A 26,162-nucleotide genomic window follows, 5' to 3' on the forward strand; every position below is an offset into this window, starting at 1 on the left:
TGGTATCGGCAATTTTTTTAGCTAATATATCGGTTATCGGTATATTGGAAAATTTCCATATCAGTGCACCTCTACCTAAAGGTCTTACTTGATGCGTTCACATTATTATACGCCTGTACAAATACGCTTGAGGGACAGTGTGCCTATCTTAACTAGCACAGGAACTACAAATATAGTCTAGCTAGGCTACAAGCTCAAGGTTTGCCTCATTTTGGTACTCAATATTAAATTGCATAATATAATTATGTCAATGCATGCAACTGCAGGTCATTGGCATGACCTTTAACTATAATTATGTGAACAAGCCTGGGACCACTGTACATACTTGTTATGTGATGAGTATGGTTTGTACTAGTAATAGCATGGGTAGCAGTGAAATTTGGGATAAATATCACGAGTGTTGTATTGGAAATGGGGATAAATTTCACGAGGCGAAGCCGAGTGAAATTTACCATTTCCAATACAACAAGAGTGGTATTTATCCCAAATTTCACTGCTACCCATGCTATTCCCAGTTAATACCATACTCGCTGCATATGCTGCATTAGCGTTGCTATGTACGCAATTTGTCACTATGTACTAAACACACGTCGACACTAATTGGCGCTACATTGTTAACATAAATTCTAGCCAATGAAATTGCAATTACAACTTTTTCACTGCTGTCAGTGAAATACGGGATAAATTTCACTGCTACTATTGAGACTTTTGTACGGGCAGTGAAACAGGTATGGTATTAGTGTGCCCAATCACATAGATTTAATTTGGGTAGGTATTGACAATCATTTGTTTATGGTAGGAATTAAATTGCAGTAGTCTTCATTAGTCCATGTCAACAGGCACAAACTAAAACCACACATATAATATAACTGCCAGGAGCACATCAAATCCATGAATCCTTGACCTTAGAACATTTGTTGGTGTCAAGGCAATGGAATATAGCTATCAGCCATAATCACTTTCAGCACAGATCAAATTTTCAAATGGCACAACAGGAATTAAGTAAATACATGAACCATTTGTAAATAGAAATATAGACATGATGATCATTAAGTGATAGACAGCACATGTTATAAGTGTTCAGTCTAGGATAGGGAGAATGAGGATGGAGGGGCAGTTATACGTCGACTAACTTCAGCACAATACTTCTCTGGGATCCCAGCATCCCTGTAGTTAGTGATTAAAATATGATGAAAAAATGTTATGATAGAGGTTATTCTACCTTAATTCCTGTAATTTTCTTTGTTTGATTGCATCTAATTTTTGTCTCCTAAGAAAAAAAATGTTCTATAATATGCACCATTGTGTACAAGCTGGATATTGAGGTGGTGTTGATATCACTGATTGTACATACCTTTCCTTGGCTTCTTGGTCGAGTTTGATCCCTTCTTCAAAGAATGCTTTTCTGGCATTTATTTTTTGCTGTTCTGTATCCTGAACTTGTCTTCTTACTTCTGATGCATGGTGGAGTCGTCGTGCATGAGCAACTTTCTGTTGCTGTTCGTCTTTAGCAATGGCATCTTTTTGTGCCCTGATATGGAATATGTATAATATTTTGTATACAATGTACTGTACATGTGTTTGAAAATATGTGTGTAATTACTTACATAGGGTGCATGTGTGCGTGTGTGACCGTTAAATCACTTCAATAGAACATTCACAAAGTTTTATTAAACTACTGACTGTTCAATTAGAATATTTCATTGTTAGCTATTACAGTTAAATAAATGTTCTACTAGAGTGACTAAATGGAGCATTGTATATAAACCAATGGATATCAGTAGCCAAACAAATTTACCATAACCAAAGTTCTAGTGTTGCCACGATATATCGATACATCGATAGTATCAAATACCAAGGTGGTGATACATGATATAGCTAATTAGTTATATCGATGGTTGTGCAATAGCGCCACCCTTAGTATAATGATGTGGGGGAGGCCAGACATATGGTATTTGGCATTTAATTAAGTGATGTGTTGATGGTGTAGTGTGGTAAACAAGCCAACCCCAAAGTAAACTGGGAGGTTTTAAGGTATCTGTATAGTGCCAGCCACTTGTCTCAACTGCAAAGCAGTAGCAAAATGCATTTAAAACCTGATAAACAAGAGTAACTTTTGCTTGTGGTATACATCCAACTTAAATTTAAACTTACAGTGAAGAGTATGTATATGCTTGCCTTGCAAATGTTATAGTTAGTTCTATATCGTGATATATGTTCATATCGTGACATAAACCTTGGTGATATATGATATAGAGTTTTTCTATATCGTGGCAGCACTAAACCAAACAGTTTTGTCTAACAAAGATTCCCTGATAACAGGACCCACTGTATTGTAAACCAGTACAGTACTGATACACTATGGATCACCATAAATCTGAATGATAGCTATTCACTCTGTCTGTCATCATGTATTACAGAGTAATGAGGGGCATGTCAACTTACTGCAGCACTCTGTCAAACTCAGTCCTATCCCTTGCTGCTTGTACAGCAAGGAAGTGATCCTTGTGTTGTACCTGATCAGCACGTGCCTGCTTTAAGTGTTCTTCAGTCTGAGTCCTGTATAAATAAACAATACGTAACACAGTAAAGCAAGTTTACAGTATTTTGACAGCTACAAAATGCTTTAATAGTTATGGTGGCAAGCCATTACATTCTGTGTATTTGGGTATATACCTGCGCGCACGCACGATGCACGCACGCACACACACACAAACGTATACCAAGTGCATGCTGTTAGAGCTCACTTCCTAATTGCATTTTCTCTCTCTGTTTTTCTCCAATTTCGTTCCATCTCCTCTTGGTTACGTTTAGCTCTCAGCGCATCCTAGTGAAGGACACATAATAAAATACATACAAAATACATGATGCTACAAACAACATGCTCATCAAAAAATCTGCAGAAAATCGAACTATAAAAGGCTTTTTCTGTTATGCCAGATTCTAGGAGGACAATATTTTGTAATATTAATGCACTTGTGTATAAAAAAAATCCTGGCACAGAGTTACAAAATATATGTACATGTATATAATTGTTACCTTTTCTGCTTGTTTATCCTTGGCTCGTTCTTGCTGGGCTCGAAGCCTTGCTATCTCTTTCTCCTTCTCAATTCTTTGTTGCTCCATTTCTTGTTGATACTCATCCTCACGTTTCTGGTGAACAGAGTACCATTGTAATTGGACGTATATATATCACACAAGTTAGCATATCCACTAAACTAGAAACTGTGCATAAGACTTGTACAAATACCAAAGCATGTGTATATATCTATGTACAAAGCGAAATTGCATTTAGAATCTAAACTTCTGGTAGATATGGAATACGTGTATAAAATATGATTATAGTGCTAAGATTTACAACTAAATTACGTACTTGCGAACATACAGTTACGGTATTTCTTAGTGATGTGTGCGTGCAGATATGTACTGTATGCTTACCTCCTTTGCCTTTATGTATTCTAACATCTTGATCTCTTCAAGTTTCTCTTGTTCTCTCAACTCCTCCTTCTGTTGTTGAATTTGCTAAAGTATTAAAAATGTAAAAGGAATACTTCAATAACACATACTAGGAGCCCATGAGTGCCTTGCGGTGCCTATGGGCTCCTGTATGTACATATATACTGTATAACATAACTAAAAGATACCTGTTGAATTATGTATCTAATTATCCATTATATACCAAAAGCCTTCAATTACTCATCCTCTTTGTGGACCCAATAAAGTCCATAATTTAAAACTAACTACCTCTTTATTGCATACATCTGCTAACCAATGCTCATCAGATCCAATATCAATCACATACCTTATTTGACTTGTCAATTTCTTTCATAAGGTCTAGTTGTGCTACTTTCTTCTTCTGCAGTTGCTCATAATCCTGCTGCTGCATCTTGTTGAGGTGCTGCAACATGGCTCTGGTCTCCTGGTCCTTTTTCTCAGCATCAAGTAGTCGCTGCTGTTCACGTTGTTCTATCTGCTGCTGTATCACCTCGGCACCCCTGTATACCATAAGGAGATTATATGGGAATGACACATATGTACTGCACATTAGCATTGAAAGTGGGTTGGTACTGTACCCGGCTGATCTACTGAGCTGAATAGTAATACGGAGTTTAAATAAAGCAAAGGCATACATCACTTATTAGCCGATATGTGACTGTCTCTGGGAAAACCGGTCTTATCGCCCATTTAAAAGTATTGAGAAACATCGGTTTTAACTATTCAGAGTGTTGTAGCTGGCCAATGGTGGTAGCTATGCATACCAAATTTTCACACCTTTTACAACAATTTCTTACCTTCCAGATCATCTACTGAAGAAGTAGTCAACAGCTAAGTTTCCCGCCATTTTAGATAGTTTTTAAACCGAGGTTGACTGTATCAGGCGAGCTCCAAACAGGGTGGGAGGCGGGGTCCCTGGAAGGCGGGCAAGATGGTGTTCAAAAATTGAAAAGGAATGAATTAGGCCAAGTTATGGGCCATTCAGGGCTCAGAACTGGCTAAAACGCAAGGAAATTTACAGCACAGGTCATTGTCCAACACCACGGAGCTGTACAGCCACACACAGCTATCTCCTGGTTGGCCAGGGCTCCATCAATACCCCAGACCACCCGTAAGGCTTGCCACTGCTTTTATAAAGCAGCCAGCAAAAGCAGACCACTTACAACTGTGACAGTGAAATTTGATAGTGTATTCATTAAGCTTTGTGTTTGTGTGAAAAAATCAAACTTCCTGTCTTGGGTGATAAGAACGGTTTTCGCAGATCCAGTCACATATGTATAAATGAATAGCTACCAAAAAAACAAAAAACTGATAAATAATATAAAGTGAGCATGGCTCTATGTAAGTTTCTTGAGATTATCTTGTATAGTACAAATGAACTTGCCAAATTATTTCCATGTGACCTGATACGGATATTCTATGAGCAGATGAGACTCACTTGAACCAGGCCAAATGTGACCCAAATTACCAGATTACCTGATCCGGTTTCAACCCCGACACGCATACATACATACATACACATAAACACTCGTATTTACACTTACTTTAGTCTTTGCAACTGCTTTTCCTTCTCTACACATATATAGGGAAATACACAACAATAAAAGTAGTGAAGTTTACATGCACACACGTACGCATGCACACACGCTAGGGCTGGGAGATAATTTAGATAAAAAGATTATCTAGATGCCTAAATCACTTACAAAACATGTCACAATATCGATTATATAGATAAAATGGTTGTTACTTATTGAGATATACGTCTTACCACTATCATACAGCCCTAACACACAAGCATGCACGGACACAACTGCTGAGAATCGAAGGGTGTTAGAAGTACGTACATACAAAGTACTCTGTACATTTTTGTGTTAATTACACACAAATGCCGGTTATGCTATAAACACACCTTTTTGTTCAAACTCTTGTAGTGCCTTTACCCTGTCAATCTCCATCATCATGTCAAGACGTTTCTGAGATAAAAAAATTGTATGTATACCTGGTTAGTTGACCTCAGATTTTATCACTATAAGCAGATGGCCACCATATGCATACTGAATGTATTCATCATATGTAAGTATATTGTAGTACACTATAGCCACACAGCTACCATACTTGTTCATCTTCCATCTCTTTGCTGATTTCATCTTTCTCAGATAATTGTGAGTCCCTGATGGCATGACACTTGGTGTTGAGGATAAGCTGTGAACAAGAAATGATAACATATCCATACTATCTATGTATATAAACATACACACCTCATTCAATTTTTTGATCTCATCATCTTGCTCTAATAGTTGGTCATTAGCCTGAGTAGTCAACAGCTTCCTCTGTTCAGCTGCCTCCTGTGCGCACACATTAGACAGTATTAAGAACACATGCAAGTACGTACGTACATACATACAACAATGTTTGACACATGTGTATACTGACTATAGGTCTAGCTGCAAACCAAAATCTCATCACATAATGGAAACTAAATCATAGCTTCAATAGGACTGTACAAAATAATGTAGATCACAAAACACATGATTTTCTTGGGATACCCTGTGTGTATAGTATGGTATGTCATACATACATACATACATACATATAATAACACAGGTTTTATGAATTTACGTAGTAGCACATGACATATAAATGTTTGGAATTTGAGTAAAGATAGTTGGTTGGTAATTTGGTATAGTAATCTATAGTGATATTAGCCACCACTAATGATTATGCTCATTCCCAGTTAATGTATACATGTGCACATACGTACCTCTTCCAGGTCAGATGGTTTCTCTTGCTTTATCCTATGTATCTCCCAATCCTGCATCTCTTTCTTGCGAGTGTTAGCAGCTTCCTGTGAACCATTAACAATATCAGTATTTCAAACACTTAGACAGTATACACACTGCATGGTCACTTTCAGTGAAAGACTGGGCCCTATATGAATGTATGGAGGATCAGGTTAATCCTCCTGGGAACAGGACTAGTACCCTATATAAGGTGTGGGCACTTATAAATCCCACACAGACAATTAGCTACTCATGCACGCTCATACACTTATGCCCAAGAGCAAAATAAAAGCCGTGACACACATGGCTACATTGTTGTCCAGTGAACCAGTACTGGGGTACCTGTGTACTAATCACTATAGTCAGTGCAGGTAAATCCTGTAATATTAACCCACTGAAGGACTGTGCCATGTCCCACAGATTGGCGTTATAGCCCTTGTATGGGAGACATGGGAATTTGTTTCCCAAGTTAGGTCCCTGATTCCTCTTTAACAGCTGGGTAGACTTATGTAATTATACGCAAACGCTAGAGAAGCTCCTAACTCAAGGTACCAATAACAACTGCAAATGCATGCACACATGCAGTCACACATATACACATCATGAAACATTAGGTTATTTATTAGTACTAACCATTAATTCATTCTTTCTGACTTTCTTAGTTTGTTCAATTAGTTTTTTCTCATCTGCAGATAATACCTTACTGGAAGCCTGTGTAGCAACAACACCTAATCATACAATTGTTGCACTAACATGTATATGCACACAACTTGCCAGACACAACACACATGTACGGTACGTACTGCTCAAACGCAATGTCATCTTGCAAGAGTGCAAGCAATTACAAAACTTGCTAATTAAAAGGTGCGGCACCTGTTTTGCTTGTGAGTATTCATCCCAAACATTAATCATCCCGTTTTGTTTGGGATGAATACTCGTGAATAAAACGGGTGCCACACCCTTTAATTAGCAAGTTTTTTTAATCGCTCGCACTCTCGTGAGACGACGTTGCATTTGAGCGGTACGTACCGTACTTGTTACACTTGGCAATGCATCTTTACTTAATTCTGACTACAGACTGCACACACACACACACACACACACACACACACACACACACACACACACACACACACACACACACACACACACACACACACACACACACACACACACACACACACACAAAGATATGTGATACGTAGACTCACTCTTATTCTAGCAAACTCAACAGGGTCCATTACTACTGATAAACCAGATGGGTCAGGAGTAGATGGGATCCTGTGGTGTTATACTGTATTTACGTGGGTAAATAAATTCACAAATATTACCTTATTTCCCTGACCAAGTCACTGGTAATTACTTTAATTGTTTCATTTTGTTTAGTAGTCTTTTTACCTGATAAGAAATAATCATTAAAACATTATTTAGGGTCTTGTAATTATTATTGATGTGCAATGTATTGATAACATTGCAGTGATTGCACATCGCCATATCATTATTCTAAAAGTGTGTAATAATTGTGTTAGATGATATAGTTATATGGAGTCTATGGAATATATAAACCCGAAGGCCCAATCTGTAGTGTATGAGCGAAGGGAGGGTGCTACTTAGGATCTGAGGGTTTATAAATTCCATAGACTCCACATTGTGCCTGTAAAGCTGCTTTAGACTCTATTTACACTACACTCAAGTTAGATACTGTATCATTTCCATGGCTGTTGCAGCTTTAGCATCAGTAAAAGTGGCTGGATCTTTTATGATAATACTAACAACATAGCAGCCATGCATGCTCACGTGACACAATTTAGTGTCCTGTTACATCACTGCATATTAAGAATGTGTACTCGTTGGACAAACCTAGATTTTGAGCATATGTTATAGTATGCCTGAAGGAATGGAAACAAGGTGGAGTATATATACAAGATATATTACCCACCCAAAACAGCCTATACAGAGTCTAAATATCAAAAACACTACTTGTAATAACCAACACAACACATTTTTATATGAGACATTTAATGCATACATATGAAACCAGTTAAACCTGCAGTAAATCCGGTTGGTCCTGTCCATCCCCTGTTGCCAGTCATCTGTTGTAAACGACTTGGTTCTCCAAATAGTCCCTCATCCTGTGTACAGGGGTATCCAAATATTGTCAGTTATATAAAAATGCATTGATGACAAGTACGTAAGTGCTGTACATATACATTCGTTTACATCACTGAGTTTAGTACTATGATACAAATGGCTTAGCATACAATGTACCAGTTTTACTGAAATCTGTCATGCTACAACTGGTCCCCCCCCCTAAAAAAAAGTGGGTCATTTTTACTGACCAGTCATAGCACTTGAAGTACTGCAATCAAGAACAACTTACAATGCCACCATTGGTCCCTGGAAATGGGATCTATAGAACGGATGTGTGTATGATGATGCCAAGAGTACATATAATACTCTTGATGATGATGATACTCTAGTATGTTCTCTTGATAATGCTTACTGGCCCTACATGCTGCCCAATGGCATAGCCAAAGGTACAGTAGTCATAGCTAAAGCCTGAGGTCAATCTGTCAGCCCAAAGGTCTGGTGATGATAGCCAAAAACTCTGCAGTATTCACTAAAGCTGGATACACCTCTGCAATACTTACGTTGACTCCGTTGACACTAACACTGCCACTTCTGCTGCTCAACTGCTGCTTGCTTGCTTGCTGCTATAATGCAACTAGTAGCAGCAGGTACAAGTAGTAGAAGCATCAGGAAACAACAATCATACCACACCACGAAGTAAGGAATAGTAAGTTTTCATAATAGGCTAAGTTGCTGCATTTAAATGTCAAATTGCATGAGGTATGTGCACATTTAGTTAGTATGTACTTACGAAGTGGGTTGACATTGTATGTACTGTCTTGGCTTCAATCCTATCTCTAATACAAGAGGAAGTTGATTGTGGAGGTTTCATTGAGGGGTAACAGTTTTATGGCGGACAAACTGTAGAACTTATAATATATTATGTAGCATTACTTACTATACTGTACGCATGCATGTACATGTTGTTTAATTGTGGCTGGTTATTTGGTATGTAGTATGACCTGAATATCTCTCCGTCTCATCCATCCTTTGTTAAACCTCGGCATATCTCATCTTAACCCATCACAGTTTTGGTGCTATGACAGGTACGTCGTTTATGCTATCATAATCCCACTACAACCAGTTATGGCAAGGCTGCCCAACTAAAGCAATCTTATATGGTCTAGCTGGGCTACTAAAACATGACAAGTCTTCTGTGGCCAGACAGCTTTTCCTTGTAGTTTGTGCAGAGGAAAGGGTCTGTATTCTTCAATCAAACTACAGGGTAAAGTGGTCTGAAACTGCTGTATCATGTAAATTTAAGGGCATGGTTTAATAAATACTGTCAAGTTTATATATAAGATTGACGAGATACACTCTAGTTTAAAATACGGAATTTGAATGCATCATTTCCGTTTGAAGTACAATTCATTAACCTGAGCTTTATACATTGGCATCACGCTGCTAAGACACACACACAGAATAGTAGCTTAACAAACACTCAGTGTTACAGGAACCAAAGGAACAACTCACCACTGAAGATGAACGAGACACAACATGATATCTATTCAACTTGGCGCCCTTTCCGCCAGTAGACTTGTTTGACTCAACAGATATGACACTCTACGGCACAAAAACAAATAGCGCAATAACAGCGAACTAGATATTTAAACTACCCACCATTCCAGCTCGTTCTTTGATGACTCCGCCCAAGATAACAATGTTGCTATGGAAATATCTGTCCCTAGATCACGTGAAACTCAAATTTGATTGTATTTTAATTTTTGTACGCGCGAGTTGAAATGGTGGTGTGCCACACGACCCCGTATGGTATCATAGGGGTCACTGCTGTGTATGTATTGATAGCATTCGCTGACTACACCACTGTGAAGTTTGTTATTGAAATGGAGGATAGCAACAGGTGATGGGCATTATTTAGAGTCTTGAGTTTAAATGCACGTGTCTATCCACTGTCAATGTTTGCATTTGTGTAGTAGATAGTAGTATCACCCAAGATGCCTAATGTTTTGGAACAATTAAGCATGTACAATAAGACATGGGTACACAAAAGGCCCTGCTAACGTGCTCCTCAGCTATGTACATACATATGAGTAACAGATAAAACATACAAAAATGTCAAAAAAAAGTACTATCTTAAAGTATGCATCAAGAAAATGACAGTACAGATGAAGATTTGTTTACATAGAGCTGGGGTGTATTTAGTCTCGTGCCCAGACCGCTTTTTTTCTTTTTGTGTGGGGGTGGAGAAAAAAAGGGTCTGGTGGATCTCCAATACATTTTTTGTGCAGCCGGATCTACAACTTTTGGGGATCGTTGATTAGTTGTGATGAATAGCAAAGGCTTGTTAACGAAGCGACAATAGGAAATACGGCGCGCGTACCCAAGGATGCAGCCTTGCCAAGCAAACGCGCGCCGTATTTCCTATTGTCACTTCGTTAACAAGCCTTTGCTATTCATCACCACTAATCAACGATCCCCAAAAGTTGTAGATTTGGCTGCACAAAAAATGTATTGGAGATCCACCAGACCCTTTTTTTCTCCGCCCCCACACAAAAAGAAAAAAAGCGGTCTGGGCACGAGACTAGGGTGTATTGATATTTATGGGTTGTTACTAGAAAATCTTTCACTTGTATACTATGTAGGATCTAGTTAAGTCTTTTTTACCTTAACTGAATTCTCATATTGAAGTTTTAATTATTTAATTCCTTGTAGTAGTAGAGATGCAGTGAAGGCATTCTTCTACCACTTGTTGGCTCTAATGGCAATTATTGCTCACCTAAGGTGTATGCTGTCTGATCCTGGTGAGTTGGGTAGTGTATATGTGTGAGGTAGTGTGTAAATCTGTGTGTGTAGTGGAGTAGTATGTGTAACTGTGTGTAGTAGTGTATGCAAATGTATGTGTATAGTGTATGGAAAGGTTTCTCAAGCATACAATTTTAAAATATTCTATAGGTTATGTTCCTCTCCCAAGGACCAAGTTAGATTTTGCCGAGCTAGAAGCAAAATCACCTGTAAAGGTACGTACAATTTATAAAGTCACAATAGTACTATAGTGTAGTTATGGTGTGTGATGGTGTTGGTGTATTCACACTGTAAACCTTAGCTGAGATCCTGTGTCATCTACTTTAGTGAAGTGGTCTTTTTAAGAGGATGGCTGCTGATAATTGGGCAGCTGGTTGATATGTCCTGTTTGACTGTGTACTTACAAGAACATATACAGCCTATGCTGGACTCTTATATAGTATTGCAGTGTTGCACTATTTAAAGAGTTTAAACAATATTTGTAACAGAGCCTGTGAAAGTAGGGCATGTGGGCACTTAAATTTGCCTACTTTTTTCTAATTTTCATGTTCCACGCTTTGGTATGTCCATGCAATTTTCTTCCCACGTTATACATTAAATTGGCTTTATAATAGAAGTTAAAGCACTTGCGTGTGCGGGGATTAAACAAATAAGAGTGCTGTTATTTTCATACAGCACTGCATATGGAAAGTACAGCACTGTTGATCACGTGTGTAACATTTTACATCGCCAGAAGTAACCAAAATGATGCTATTTGTTTTGTTTTATGACCAAACTTGTACTGTATAGACACTTACCGATTGTCTGATGGCTGAAAACTGAAGCGCTTTGAGTCTACAAAAGGAATGCTCCAAACAGAGACAACCAGAAAGCATTTTGAACCAGTTAAAGCACTGCCATGCTTGTTCAATATGAAAAAATAGCACCCTGGTGTGGTCTCTAGCCAAATACAGTACTTGGCTTCGCCTTGTGCTGTATTAGTCTCTTGCCCACGCCCTTGTGCTATTTTTTCCATATTGCACTCGTGGCGGTATTATTTGTAGAATGCAGATACTCTAGCTATCCTGGTACTGAGCTATGATCTGTTATGTGATGGGGCATATATAGTTTGTGCCCACATGCCATGTTTTTGCAGGCCTATTCACTTTTTGGGCAAATATACGACGTCTGAGTATATGATACTGTAACATACTGTACATATGTATTCTTACCCCAACTATCCCCAAGATGTCTGCCCACTGTGTAGGTCTACATTAAGTACGTACGTGAGTACCTTCTTTTTCCTCATTTAATGTACTGCTGTACAGGATATCAGTGAAGATGCAGCTACTATTGATGACTGGACCGTGTGTAGCAAGTGTGAGACCTTCCGACCACCCAGAGCACATCATTGTAGGTGAGTGTCTGTCTGTCAGTGTGTATGTCCTTCCATAGTGATATTATAGGGTGTGTAGGAGGTGTGTCCGGAGGATGGACCATCATTGTCCATGGTGAGGAGGATGATCAATGTAGTTAGTGGTGGTGACTTCAACTTGTAGGGTGAACAATTGTGTGGGAGAGTATAACCTCAAGTTCTTCATGTTATTCCTTTTCTATACAGGTACTGAATGGCTTGTGGTGTAGTAACTGCTTGTATATAACCTGTTTGACTTGTGTATCTTGTACCAACATCTTTACATGTATGTTGTATACAACACCATTAACATGCATTGGTCAGTGTATTGTGTAAGTTGTTATTGTGTTTGGCTAGTGTATCCTGTTTGACTTGTTCAACCTGTTTGTAGGCTTGCTGTGCATGTGGTCACTACTGATGGTAATGACAGACTGGTACTACACTTGGGATGAACCAATGGAACGAGTTGACATGTATGTGACATTGTGTTTGGTATATTTATTTGTGTGAAGTAGAGACTTGCTGGTGAACTCTTACATGTAATACTTACATAGTGTGATATAGTACACATATGTATTATCTCACATCTACTACACATGTGCAATTTGTAAATGTCTTAACGGATGTATTTGTGCATCCACACAGCATCCTACCCAACAATATCAGGCTGTAGAAGGGGTGTAAGTTATCACTGTATTGGACTAGGGCTCAAACGAATAGTGGTTTTTACTATTCGAATATTCTTTATTCATAACTACCGAATATTCGAATATTCTTTTTCAGCATTGGTATGGACGAGATATCAATAATCCTGTTGTACAAGATGTCTCTTTAATACATTTCAGAATCAATATGATTTGATCACTTATGTCTTATGTAGGTTCAAGAATTTCCATGTACTCTACACACTGATGTTATATATTTCCTTTGAAACGAATATTCGAATACTAGAAATAGTATTTGAAATATTCGTTTGAGCCCTAGACTGGAACACTGGACTGGAACACTGGACTGGACTGACATATTTTTGGTTTTTACACATTCTGAGGGGTAGTGTCTAATCACTGGACTGGACTACTGGACTGGAATGCTGGAATGGACTACTGGACTGGAATTTTTACACATTTTTAAGGGTGGAGTTACTGTACATTTGAGGGACTTGTGACAACATTTCAGTACTGAGTGGTGAATACGATACTTTAATCCTAAAAAGTAGCTGTGATAGCCAATTAACTGCATTTCTATTCACTGCTACTCTACTGTATGGCATGCAGATATGTATACCCAAAAATGTTTCTCTCACTGTTAGGCACACATGATTATTGTGATACAACATATATATGGCGTGGAGTGTGTGTGAACACACATACTAGATCCCATTGCATAACTGGTTATTGCCGGAATGAAATGTCTACATTTACAATGCCACTTAGTTAATAGTAGTAGAAAATTGCATGGTCATAGCACAACAGCATACAGTACATACAAGTTTAAAACGCAATGTGCAACAATCCCCATATGCATTACAGACAGTTACGTACATATCATGGACTCCAGTGACTAGTCACCAATTCACCATATATGTTATAGAAAGTTGTATCACAATAATCATGTTTGCCTAACAGTGAGAGAAACATTTTGGGTATACGCACATGTGAGTATCTGCTATACAGTACAGTTGCAGCGAATTAAATGCATTTAATTGATTCCATTTGGCTTATCACAGTAACTTTTTAGGATTAAAGTATCATATTCACCACTCAATGCTGAAATGTTGTCACAAGTCACCCAAATGTACAGTAACCCCACCCTTAAAAATGTGTAAAACAAAAAAAATTCCAGTCCAGTAGTCCATTCCAGTATTCCAGTCCAGTAGTCCAGTCCAGTGATTAGACACTACCCATTCTGAGGTTGGTTTTATTGAGTTTTGCTAGCTAAGGGACTTCAGCCTGCTACTAAAATGATAAGTGTGAGGAGGGGAGTAAGCAAAAACTGACTTCGAGCGATTTCACTACTTGTTATGCTCTACAGCATTAATATACTTACTTGAATTAAATAGCTCAGACCCCTGGGAGACAACCTACTCTTCCTAGGACAATCTATTGTAGCTAAGTTGTTCCTACATGCTAAATAGCTCAGACCCCTGGGAGACAACCTACTCTTCCTAGGACAATCTATTGTAGCTAAATTGTTCCTACATGCAATATACAAACTCATTGCACAACTGTAGTGTTTTTCTGCTATCATGATTAGTTCTTACATGTGCTGGTTGGTGTACTATATGTGACCAAATTTATTAGCATTGTACAAGCTTGCTACTATCTCTAAGACGTTATCGCTGGTTAACTGTAACTAGCATATTCCCTGCAGCATAGTGATAAGGAGTATAGGTATATGTACTGTAGTAGAACATAAGTAGTAAGAGCATAGTAAATAGATGTGAAATCACTACTAGTTAGTTTTTGCTTACTCCACTCCTTGTAGGCTGCAAGTTTTCTGAAGGCTCTTAGCTATCAATAAAACCAACCTCAGAATGTGTAAAACCAAAAATATGTCAGTCCAGTAGTCCAGTCCAGTGTTCCAGTCCAGTAGTCCAGTCCAGTGTTCCAGTCCAGTGTTCCAGTCCAGTAGTCCAGTCCAGTCCAATGATTAGTTACACCCCTGTAGAAGTCAAGCTAGTCTCTGTAGTACAGGAAAATCCTCTTGGAATAAGCTCCGCATACACACCCACGCACACACAATTTCAGTTTGTATGTGTCTACCTTCTCATTCAGTTCATTATCACTAGTACATACTGTATACTCCATTAGGATATTGACCATTCTACTATTATTTGAGTGTATTGTGTTTGGTTTGTTCATTGGAGCAGTTGGACTAGGACAAGTGAGTATTGTGTACTGACTATGTAGTGCTCTATATGTATAATTGAAATGAGTTTTGGCTGTCTACTTGCGTAATATTATTTATTATACAGTTTTACATCATGTTGTGTTTTGTAGATTTGTGCACTATTTGTGTTTGACCGGAATGCAATAGAGATGAGAAAGTTTGGACTGGACTTTCATACACGACCAAGTAAATGGAGACAAATTACGTCAGTGATGGGTCAAGGTATAGTGTGTGTGTGTGTGTAGGTATGACTGTGTAATATGGAAACCAAAGACTTTGCTTTATGAGTGGGTACATGCATGCATGTGTGTGTACGCATGTAGTGTGTATTTTAGTTTGCATATGTGTACAATATAAACATGTTGTATGTGTTTGTGTACATAAATACCTATTCTTGTTAACCCACCCACTCATATTCCACAGGTTCAATGCTACTATGGTTCATGCCATGTGTTAAGGCCAATTTGTTGCCTCAGGCATCTCAACCCGATTTTGCAGTATAGTCTCACATGATCACGTCCAGCTGATCCATTTCCAATGAATCATTTGTTGTTTGATATAATTTAATTTTGTATGTTTGGTTGTCACTGTGTAGTTATTTTAGTGTATGTCATTTGGTAAGTAAACGGTGTGTGTGGTATAGAGGTTGTGTTCTTTTGGGGACTGTAAAAGCTGGTGAAATTAATGTACATGGTGGTGTCTTTTGTATCAAGTTAAGCATTCTGTGAGGTAATTTGTTATTATTATTATTATTATTATCAAATTTACCACAATGGAAGGCATACACAAAAGGCAAAGCCTGTACAAGGTGTCAGCCACAAAAAAGAACACTACAACTACAAAAATATACAACAAACAAATAATTACAAAACTGCACAACAATACAAAAACATCAATTAAAACACACATAATGGTATAATGAATGCCGGAAGGATTTTGGATTTGGATCATTGAGGATGGTTAATGGTACAGAATTCCACAGAAAGACAGTGTTAACAAAGAACGAGTAACGGCGAGAGTTGATGGTTGACTGTGGTGGGTTTATTGACAAGTGACTTCTAGTAGATGAAATTGAATTAAATTTACAGTGACAATTAAACTTGATGGATGTACGTTGGTGATAAATATTATGGAGGAAAGAAATAGAAAGGTACTGACGTCTTGATTCAAGGGTAGGGAGATTAAGCTGAGAGCAGCAATCACTCAGTTGAAGATACAGTCCATGAATTGGTCCGTGGACTCCAGCGACTGCCACAAATCCAACGTGCTGCCCTATTTTGCAAAGATTCAAGCAATTTAATATCTCCCTTGGTATGTGGAGACCACACAACAGCAGCATACTCCAGAGTTGGGCATACAACTGCTTTGTACGCCGCACACTTGGCCCCACAGCTGCATCCAAACATTGAACGCCTTAAACAGTTTAAGGACTTGGTGGCCTTATTAATCGCATACCTGCAGTGCTTGGACCAACTCAATTTACCATCAACTAGCACACCAAGGTATTTGACAGGATTGTTCCACAAAATTGATTGACCATTAATATAATAAGTGAAATTAACAGGTTTCCGTTTGTTTGTGATGGCCAGTGCTTCACATTTCACAATATTTAATTTCAGCTGCCAACAATTCGTCCAGTTGGAAATTGCAGTCAAATCATCTGTTCTGTGAGTTGTTAAAATTTGGCATGCAAGCAAAGATTTAAAGTGCAAATGCAGTACAAAGATAAATAATAAAGACTCACGGCGCCCGTCTGTAAACATTAACCACTATGGTCAGGCGCATTCCTTATGGTCTCGTGCTCAGACTCCACCCACTATAACTGGATGTTCTTCGCGTTTTGTGCTTTTGTATTGGGCTTCACTACGTGCCTGTACAAGTCTAGAAGTGGAATAAATTTGGTCATATACGTTGCCGTGCGGGGTGTGTATATTTTGCGAGGTATTTTGTCGGTGACCGAGTCGGCTCAAGTTTCAATCAGCGGTAAGTTGTTAGTGCTATGTAGCTAGTTTGTTAATAGATGTTCATTGCGTGTTTGTATAGCAATTTGTATGCACCTTTAGTAATCCGCTGTGACCAACTGTATATGATCATGGTCGTTCCATAGTAGGGTGGGGCTAGTGGATCAGACGACAGGATGTTTGATGTAAAAGTGAAAAAGCGCTTGAATTTTCAGGTCACGTGAATTAAAAAAAAAATCTAATCACAAGGGTTGCACAAAAAGCTGAGCCTGCAAACGTGCTCCCCAAAAGGACAAAACGGTACAAGATACAGGGACAATACACAAATACAAAACAACAAATAAAACAGTACAATAGCAGATAAATACAAAGCAACATTTAGCTAGTTAGAAAAGAAAGTGATGGAGGGCAACACAGAATAGTTTGGAGTCAGTTATCTGTAAGATATTGGAAGGTACATTAAGGAAAGGTGAGTTGATGAAAAAGGAAAAACCGATAAGCATTGATGGTGGATATAGAGGTGTCTATGGCTGATGGATTTGAATGTCTATTAACTGCAGAGAAATACCGTGAAGAAGAGATTGCTGATTGGTGGTGCAAGATGTTATGTACTTGACAGATAGTGAAGTAGTTTTGTCTCTGGTGTAATGATGGCCACTCCAATTTATCTAAGCAACAGTCAGATGATCTGGACCATTGTTTGCAAGCAGGATTCCAATGACTTCTGCAAACCCATCTGGCTGCCCTGCGCTGAACATTTTCCAGCTGTTTGATGTCACCAGATGAGTGCAGGTACCATACTGGAGAAGCATACTCCAGTATAGGACAGACAATACATTTATAAACTACAGCTTTAACAGAAGATGGACATGTATAAAGAGAATGCCGAAGAATATTTAAGGATCTAGTTGCCTTTGCAGCGGTATACTTGATATGGTCCGACCACTTAAGGTGGGAATTGATGAATACACCAAGGTATTGTACCACAGATTTGGTGGATAAAAGATGATTATTTAATCTGTAGCTTGCAGGAGGAGGTGAAAGTTTATAAGAAATGCAGATTGTCTCACATTTAGAAGGATTTAAGTTTAGTTGCCATTTACGAGACCATTCAAAAACTTTTGACAAATCAGCTTGAAGCATATTTTGAAGATACAATTTCCTTGTAGAGGGCTATGTAATCTGCAAACATTAGAACTGAACTATGAGAAATAGATTGGTAGATGTCATCAATGTACAATAAAAACAATAGAGGCCCAAGAAAAGATTCCTGGGGCACTCCAGATAATACAGGTGCCAATTTGAAAATGATCCATTAATAATCACCCTCTGAGACCTAGCTCTTGGTAAGAAAATACTTTAGCCATTGCAGAAGATCACCTTTGATTCCTAAACATTCAAGTTTTAATAATAAACGGGAGTGAGGCACAGAATCAAAGGCTTTAGCTAGGTCAAGAAAAATACAGTATACTGAGTGATGCCTTTCCAGACAAGCTGCCCAATCATGAATTGCTGTCAGTAACAGACTGACAGTGGAACGATGACCACGGAAACCATGCTGATAGTTACTGATAAGATTGTGAGACTCCAATGCTTTGACAAGTTGACGATGAATTATTCTTTCCATTACTTTAATTACAATTGATGTTAAACTAATTGGGTGGTAGTTGGATGAAAGGTGACTATCACCTTTTTTATAAACTGGTACAATGTTAGCTGTAACCCAATCCCTGAGTAAAGACCCAGTGGAGAGGGAAAGTTGAAATAATTTGCTGAGTGGTGCAGCAAGAAAATCAGCACCTATTTGAAGGAAATAGGCAGGAACACATTCAGGACCACAGGCTTTGTGTTTCTGGAGATTTACTAGCTCCTGATGAACTTCATCCACAGAAAAATCTATTGAATTGATCAGTTCAGGGTGGACTGCCAAGGATTGACGCAGCTCAGAGAGACTGTTGTTATCTTCAACAGTAAAGACAGAATGAAAGAATTGGTTGAAAATGTTGGCCTTGCTACTATCATCTGAGACTGATGAATCATTATGTTTGAGAGGCGGAATTGGATGACGACTGCCCTTTATGGAATTAAGAAAATTCCGAAATTTCTTAGAGTTAGCAAAATATGACTTTGACAAATTGGTTACATGATCTAATGTGTCTTTTCTGGTTTGAGAGCGAACCAAGTTACTAATGGCTTTATACTTGGCTTTCAACAAATCAGATCCAAGACGTTTCATTTGGTGATAAACACGGCGTTTAACTCTTATCAAATGCAAAGTAGCTGATGTAAACCATTGCTTTATTATAGACTGTTTCCATTTGACAGTAGGAATGACTGAAGTAGCTGCAGAGAAAAATAAGTCTTTCCAGCATTGCCAAGTGTATTCTATACCATTATCAGTGGGAATACAGTTCCAAGGAACATGTGATAAGACTTCCTGAAATTCATGAAGATCAGCTTTAGAGTAGTTGAATAAAACTCGGCTGGATTGTACAATATTGTCTGAAGACACAGACAAGTCAAACTCTACAGCATCATGATCAATAGTGCTACAACATGATCATAACTCACACTTGTCAAAGGAAACCCAGCAATTGTACGAGATGCTTCACCTTCTATATGAGCCTAAAGTCTGTACACCATCTAGTGCAGTGTTAGAATTGACTGCATCATTGAATGATTCCCAGAAACTCTGCCACATGAGGGGGTCTCCAAAGATGGTAGGTAGATTTGATTTTGGCAGTCGACTCACTGGTGTTCTGGCAGTGGCTAGGTTTGTGATTGATTGGCTGGGAAACTCAGTTGTGCGGCAGATGCATTCAATGTGGCAAGTGGAATGGTAGAGTTGGTTGTAGGTGTAGTAGGGTTCTCTTAACATGGCTTATCTTATCACAAATCGCTTCTTGTATTGACATTCGATATTCTCAGCCTCTAGTTCATCTTCCCTTGTGACAGTGTTGGTAATTTCTTGGTCTATCTCTTTAAGTAATGTGGCTTCCTAATTATACTGGTTGATTGAGCTGGTTAGCGTTGCGATGTCCTCTATCTTTGTAGTCTAGAGTGGAGTCCACCTTCTTAATGAGGCACATTAAATAAGAATATATGATAACTCTTCCTTGAAGTCTTCTTTTGTAGCGACTCTGCCATTCTAACTCTACGGCAGAAAATGCAACAAAACAATGGTCACTACGAATGATTCACTCACCAATTGGGTACTGTTATCAAGAACATGTGCCACAGTACCACAGCTTCTACATGATTGGTTAGGCTTGTTATGGAGTAATGATTAGGCTAACAAACTGGTCACAGCACTAATGTGATGAATAATTATAGTGGTAAGGGAAGACGTGTGACCAACAAAGGAGGAAGAAGTCGCATACTTATTGTCAAGCTTACATGGATTAATAATACTATAACCTAGCCTAATACAACAACCATTATCAAATTCTGAGAATAGTTCAGTTATTAATCTATGACACAGGCATGGATTCATGCATACCTACAGGCTGCAATACTATTGAACGTGACTATACATTTGCCTACAGACAGTAATTCCAATAAGTGGATGTGGCTCACAATAGAAGACTATGACACGTTAATGTCATCAAATTAATCAATTCATTTCACACATTATCATACCAGGTAAAGATCCAGATGCTATATGACTTGTATATCCCTGGTAAACTTACCCAGTTTCAACACCACACCAAGTCATTGCTGTTATTTCAGTCCCTGTGTATCAGCTTCAGTATACATATGTAAGTACTTCATAGAGCACAGGTGCTCCATAATTCAGTACAGGTGTTCAGAACAAGGTTACAATCTGGACACAGTTGTTGACTTGGTCGATGTACAAAAGGCAAATGTGTCCATTAAGTCTTACAGAAGTGTGCACATATTTGTATCTTTGTATATGTCTGTCTGTCTGTCTGTCTGTCCGTCTGAGCTAATCATCTTAATTATGTAACCATCAAACCATTTTACTCCACAAGAGGTCAGTGTATACTATACCAGAGCAAAATTCAATTATATCCATTCAATACTGCAAGTCTGCAAATGGATTAAATACACCTTGGAAGTATGTTAATGTTAGCCACCTTCGTTATGTTATATATATATATATACATGTAACAGTTGACATCTGTTTCTTGAGTTATGTAGTAGAAATAGTAGCAGCCCTTCAAGTTTGTTTTGTAGCTAATATGACTCCATACCAATTCAAACCTGACTAATACTATACAAAACAGCCAAGCAACTGTACTCATTTTTCATGGCTTGGGGGATGTTACGTTTTGTACCGGCATGTGGTACTTTCTTTTGTCTTCTTTTATTTTGCTACAGGTAAACATGGTAATACAGATTTTGTGTATACTGTCTGTTATAGTTGAAGCACTGCCACATCAGAAAATATGATGTATCAAGAGGCAAATACAGAGCCTACTGCTGTATTATTAGCTTCACGCAAACACCCCAAATGCTCTATTTCTCATATACGCAAGCAGGCAGTGCTTTTAATATTATATTGTAGGTTACTTCCTGGTCATCTTTCTTGGAGCATTTATCTTGAGTATCCAAACTGCTTCAATTTTTGGTGATCAGACTATAACAAGTAAGTGTCCATATAATAATATATCTAGTGCAGAATAAACTGTAGGATTAGTTTAGCGATTTGCAATGTCATAGACTAACTTTGAAGGAATATCTCAGTGGCTGCAAATATTCAGCTCACATGAGCCATATTTGCATGAAAAGTGTCCCACCCAGAGGGATCTGCACTATAATACAATTTTATTGCTATTGTGGCATTGCCAAGTTTTGGATGTGTGACAACATAATTATGGTTCCTGTATAGCTACAGTATTTAAAGTACAACGTAGATTACAATATTATTAATTCATAATGAAGTAGGGATTCAAGCGATTACGACAAAAAGTATTGAAACAGTAGATGAGTGATGCTATTATGACATAAGTCAGTGAGAAAATCCCTTTATGATATTTTATTGTATGTGATGCCAAAGTAGGAATTTTCCCACAGTGCTATGCTGTAACCCCTGTAATCCCATGTCTCTTGTTTCACTAATTTTATCACTTGGATCATTGCTAAATTAATAATTTCTAGTCTACTAGTTTGTTTGGTTTTTTGTAGCATACAGCTACTAGAGGTACAGTGTAATGTTACACTCGCGAGCAGTTGACACTCGTGTATATAGCCAATTTTCGACCCGCAATTTTTGACCGGCGATTTCTTTGGCATGTGTGTGCTAACTAACTCACCACGTGTAGCCATGACACTCGAGCTCCCTCAGGTAGCTGCTCCAGTAACCGCGTGTCTTCTCACATGCCAGTTGTGCGTTGTGTCGAGTCGTGGCCTGGATTTGAGCACTCACGAGAGATTGTAACGTTACCTCTGGGCGATACTGTATATACGTGTGGCTGTTCTGTTAGGGTGACTGCTGTATTTGAATACTCTCTAACCTATTAAGACGATGGTCATTATTCCATATTTTGACTGTGCTATTATTAATCAACCAAGATCGTTAATGGGCATGGCCTCAAACTTATTGTTAAGTTACAGGAATCTGCTGGTGTACAGTATCTTTTACAATAGTGTAATGTAGGTAGTACCCCTATAGGCCTTGTTGCCTCAATGAAAGTGTTAATATGGAAAACTAATTCCTTGATATGGTTTTATTGCATGTAGAGAAGATGAGTGATTAAAAATAAAACAAAAGACAGGGTGCAGAGGACACGCACTTGTTGGAACCCCAAAAAAGGTACATCCCGCTGGTGAGTTTGTTATTGTGGTGTAAAATGGTGGCCATGCGTTGCTTCATTTGGCCTCCAGCCTTGTATATAACCATGGCCAGGCAGACTGGCAGGCTGGAAGGCAAGCAGATGACAATTCGAGTTTGAACGATTTTTATATCCGGTTACCTGTGTTCTCTTGTTTTAAATGTTGTATTTGATGTAAAATTCTGTAAAGCGAATTTTTATTGCATAAGATGTTTCTATGGATGATTTTTAATGGCAGCATTTTAGGTGGTACACATCATTTAGGGGGATCCGTACTTAAACCTAGTACTACTTGATAAACTAGTCTGTACATGTTGTACCTGCATATTTGAGTGTTACGTATATCCTTTACTATATGTATAGCTGCCAGTGGAGATGTCCAGCAGTAGTCAAGAACACTCCTCACAAGGTAATCGTAACCATGTAAATTGAATGATGCAGTCATTTGATTGTGCATAAACACATTGTTTTAGAGATGCTGATATGTGAATTAGCACCTTAGTACATGCGTGGGTTCAGTTACTGTAGAGTTGGGTTGCTAAGTGCATGCGCTTGTAATTTCCAGAGAAAACTTTTGCTAAAATAATATTAATGTTGCTTGTCAGTTTAACCCAGTCAGTAGGTCTTACCCTGTTGTGAGCGGGTTGCCACCGTCAACAGATGGTGGTTGTTTTGGTAGGTGTGCAGGGTTCCATGGATTCTCCTATTAATTCTCAAATAGGCCCCTTTTCAACAATTTTACATGACGTATACAGCATGTTTTACTACAAAGGCTTGGAGGTAGGAATGCTTGGGGATTCTAACATTCTCTGAAGCTACAAGAATTTCCGCATGCCAAAGAAAGGCAACTGCCTTTCCCTCCAAGCCATAGGAACCATAAAACCTCTGGGATATTCCCTGCACACCCACTGCAAAGAATGTCCTCAAATCAAAACAATTTCCAGGTTGGTGTAAATGTTTGCCGCGTCGCACTGAACTATGTTGAACTGCTTGTATCAAATGAACCATGTTGAACCGCTCTGGAGTGGGCCTGCTAGGGATGGTTTGATCTAGTTCTACATACCCAATATAAACAGTTGTGACCTTGCAATTCAGCTTAGTTCTAATAAACAGAATAAGATGTGAAAAAAATACAACTAAAATGTATATGGTGACTGTAATGATGAAATGAGGCGAGTATGAGTTCCCCTGAACATGTTGCTCACTCCTTAACCCAAGTAGTATAATTATAAGCACTGGTAACAGGGGATCAACAGGGGGTCAGGTTATGCTCCCCTGGTAAAGCTAGACTGACTGTGAGAGCAATTTAAGTTGTTAAATTCTATCAAAGTATTGTATTAAAAATTTGCTTGACTGCATGTTGTATCAGGGTGAGTGTTCTATATTAGGGTGACTACTCCACTAGAGTATATCGATCTTGCTTGACCAGTTTCTGAAAAGTAAACCTCAGTAGCTATCCACTTGGAGCTGCACTGAATGGACTCTTACTATGTACACTATCAGTTGAACTAAATAGCATACAAACCCTGTCAATAGATGATGCATCCAATGGTCCAACATAACTCCCAGTTCAGTGACTTCAGATACAAATACCTAGTGAGGCGGCTGCCTCACCTGCCTACACTATAGCTACACCTCAGCAGGGACACAATTAATATGTAACTGATATTGGATCAACTATAGGTACACCTGTAGTAATTAGAAGGTAGATTCATTGTCTGTACTAGCTAGGTCTATAAATGCTTCAAAGAATCTGCTCAAAGTGTGGTGTAAGGAGGTTTGTACTATGCATTATGCTGACTGCAGGATGAATGAAGCTATAGGTTGCCATTGGAGAATAATTGGACTTGAAGCGTTGTGCTATTATGATATAAAATGAAGACTGGTGTTGGGTTATATAGTCTGTGGGAGGAATAGTAAACATCGGTGCTGCTCAGCATTATAGCATCTCTCAAGTAGGAGACACTAAACCATTCATGTAGAGTACTGCACAGTTGCCTGGAGTGTGTGTGTATGTCCATCCCATTTCAAACTGACAAGAATATCACAATCCCAGAATGGCAATTTGTTGTATACAGAGCTCAAGAAAGATGTCAGATGTAAGTGCTCGAGAAAACATTAATTTTCCAGTATTTCCAGCATTTCTTTCCATGTGTAGCTTTGTAGCATGCTGAGCCTTGTACGCTTATCAGCCATGGTTAATCACAAGAAATTTGTATGCGCTTAACAAATAACATGCGCTTAATACGTAGATACATGCACTTAGCAACCAGAGTCTATGGTATTATTCACAATATAGTTATTATAATGTGAATTCATACATAGATACTTGACTGATGTGCCAAAGTCACCTACATACAGGAGCAGCTATGCATTCCCACACATACACAGAACTTGTACTTGATCTACCTATACATCTTGAACAAAAATGCATGCCTATGAAATGACTTATTGAACAGTGTTATAGTGTATCTGATACTTATAAGATTCTGTTATGTTAATTGCTAATTAACAGCTAGATATATTATACAGTACAGTAGTACTGTATTAGGGATCATGGAGATTGGGTTTTCCTAGCCAAAAAAATTCACCCAAAAACTTAAATTTTTTTTTAACCCGGCCCTAATAGCACTCCTTTCCACCCACACGTCTCTATGGAAAACAAGCTAGAAGAAAAACATAAAAAGGGAAAAAGAAAGAATTTACCTGCAGAAAAGACACCTAAAAGAACCTACAGAAACCCAGGGAATGTTAGTGAAATGGTAGATTCCCCTTGGCAATGGCGAGATCTATTGCTGGGGGCACACCAGGATGCTTAGAGCGTGATCGAGAACCATGGATGCACATGATGGAGGAGCAAAGCAAGGAGAACCCCAAACTGCAACAGAGCCAGCCCATCACCACTGAATATGGGGAACTCCACTTCTCACTAAGTAATTGAGCCAAATGCTTATAG

The 26,162-nt window shown here is 38.5% G+C and overlaps 4 protein-coding genes across 5 annotated transcripts in view; 2 read left to right on the top strand and 2 right to left on the bottom strand.

Moving 5' to 3' along the window:
* Positions 1 to 993: 993 nt before the first annotated feature.
* On the bottom strand, positions 994 to 10,099 carry LOC136269106 (cilia- and flagella-associated protein 45-like). The gene is made up of 19 exons (XM_066064578.1): positions 10,026 to 10,099; positions 9,879 to 9,968; positions 8,323 to 8,407; positions 7,607 to 7,673; positions 7,487 to 7,556; positions 6,909 to 6,986; positions 6,257 to 6,340; positions 5,754 to 5,840; positions 5,611 to 5,697; positions 5,405 to 5,468; positions 5,040 to 5,067; positions 3,803 to 3,995; positions 3,439 to 3,522; positions 3,040 to 3,153; positions 2,748 to 2,827; positions 2,446 to 2,559; positions 1,355 to 1,531; positions 1,223 to 1,270; positions 994 to 1,167 (listed from the first exon to the last, which is right to left on the bottom strand). The coding sequence occupies exons 1-19, from the start codon at positions 10,026 to 10,028 to the stop codon at positions 1,086 to 1,088; spliced, it is 1,635 nt and encodes a 544-aa protein (XP_065920650.1). The 5' UTR covers positions 10,029 to 10,099; the 3' UTR covers positions 994 to 1,085.
* LOC136269112 (palmitoyltransferase ZDHHC3-like) lies at positions 10,089 to 16,076 on the top strand. 2 transcript variants are annotated; one of them, XM_066064590.1, is made up of 10 exons: positions 10,089 to 10,266; positions 11,079 to 11,167; positions 11,319 to 11,383; positions 12,476 to 12,564; positions 12,614 to 12,658; positions 12,707 to 12,768; positions 12,953 to 13,034; positions 15,372 to 15,444; positions 15,561 to 15,672; positions 15,874 to 16,076. In XM_066064590.1, the coding sequence occupies exons 1-10, from the start codon at positions 10,148 to 10,150 to the stop codon at positions 15,951 to 15,953; spliced, it is 816 nt and encodes a 271-aa protein (XP_065920662.1). In that variant the 5' UTR covers positions 10,089 to 10,147; the 3' UTR covers positions 15,954 to 16,076. The 2 variants fall into 2 exon arrangements, with proteins under 2 accessions (XP_065920662.1, XP_065920669.1); XM_066064597.1 differs by having other exon boundaries at positions 11,082 to 11,167.
* A 1,169-nt stretch (positions 16,077 to 17,245) lies between these two features.
* LOC136269128 (uncharacterized) overlaps positions 17,246 to 26,162 on the top strand; it is a 44,612-nt gene continuing 35,695 nt past the window's right edge. The window contains exons 1-2 of the mRNA XM_066064610.1: positions 17,246 to 17,433; positions 23,570 to 23,615. Of these exons, the coding sequence (XP_065920682.1) occupies positions 23,582 to 23,615 (34 nt within the window). The 5' untranslated portion in view covers positions 17,246 to 17,433; positions 23,570 to 23,581. The remainder of the gene's footprint in view (positions 17,434 to 23,569; positions 23,616 to 26,162) is intronic.
* Positions 18,080 to 20,289, bottom strand: LOC136247520 (uncharacterized). Its single transcript, XM_066039267.1, has 3 exons — positions 20,024 to 20,289; positions 18,883 to 19,960; positions 18,080 to 18,211 (listed from the first exon to the last, which is right to left on the bottom strand). Exons 1-3 carry the CDS (start codon positions 20,287 to 20,289, stop codon positions 18,080 to 18,082), a joined length of 1,476 nt encoding a protein of 491 aa, XP_065895339.1.

This window comes from Dysidea avara, chromosome 1 (genome assembly GCF_963678975.1).
Source record: "Dysidea avara chromosome 1, odDysAvar1.4, whole genome shotgun sequence".
Lineage (NCBI taxonomy): Eukaryota > Metazoa > Porifera > Demospongiae > Dictyoceratida > Dysideidae > Dysidea > Dysidea avara.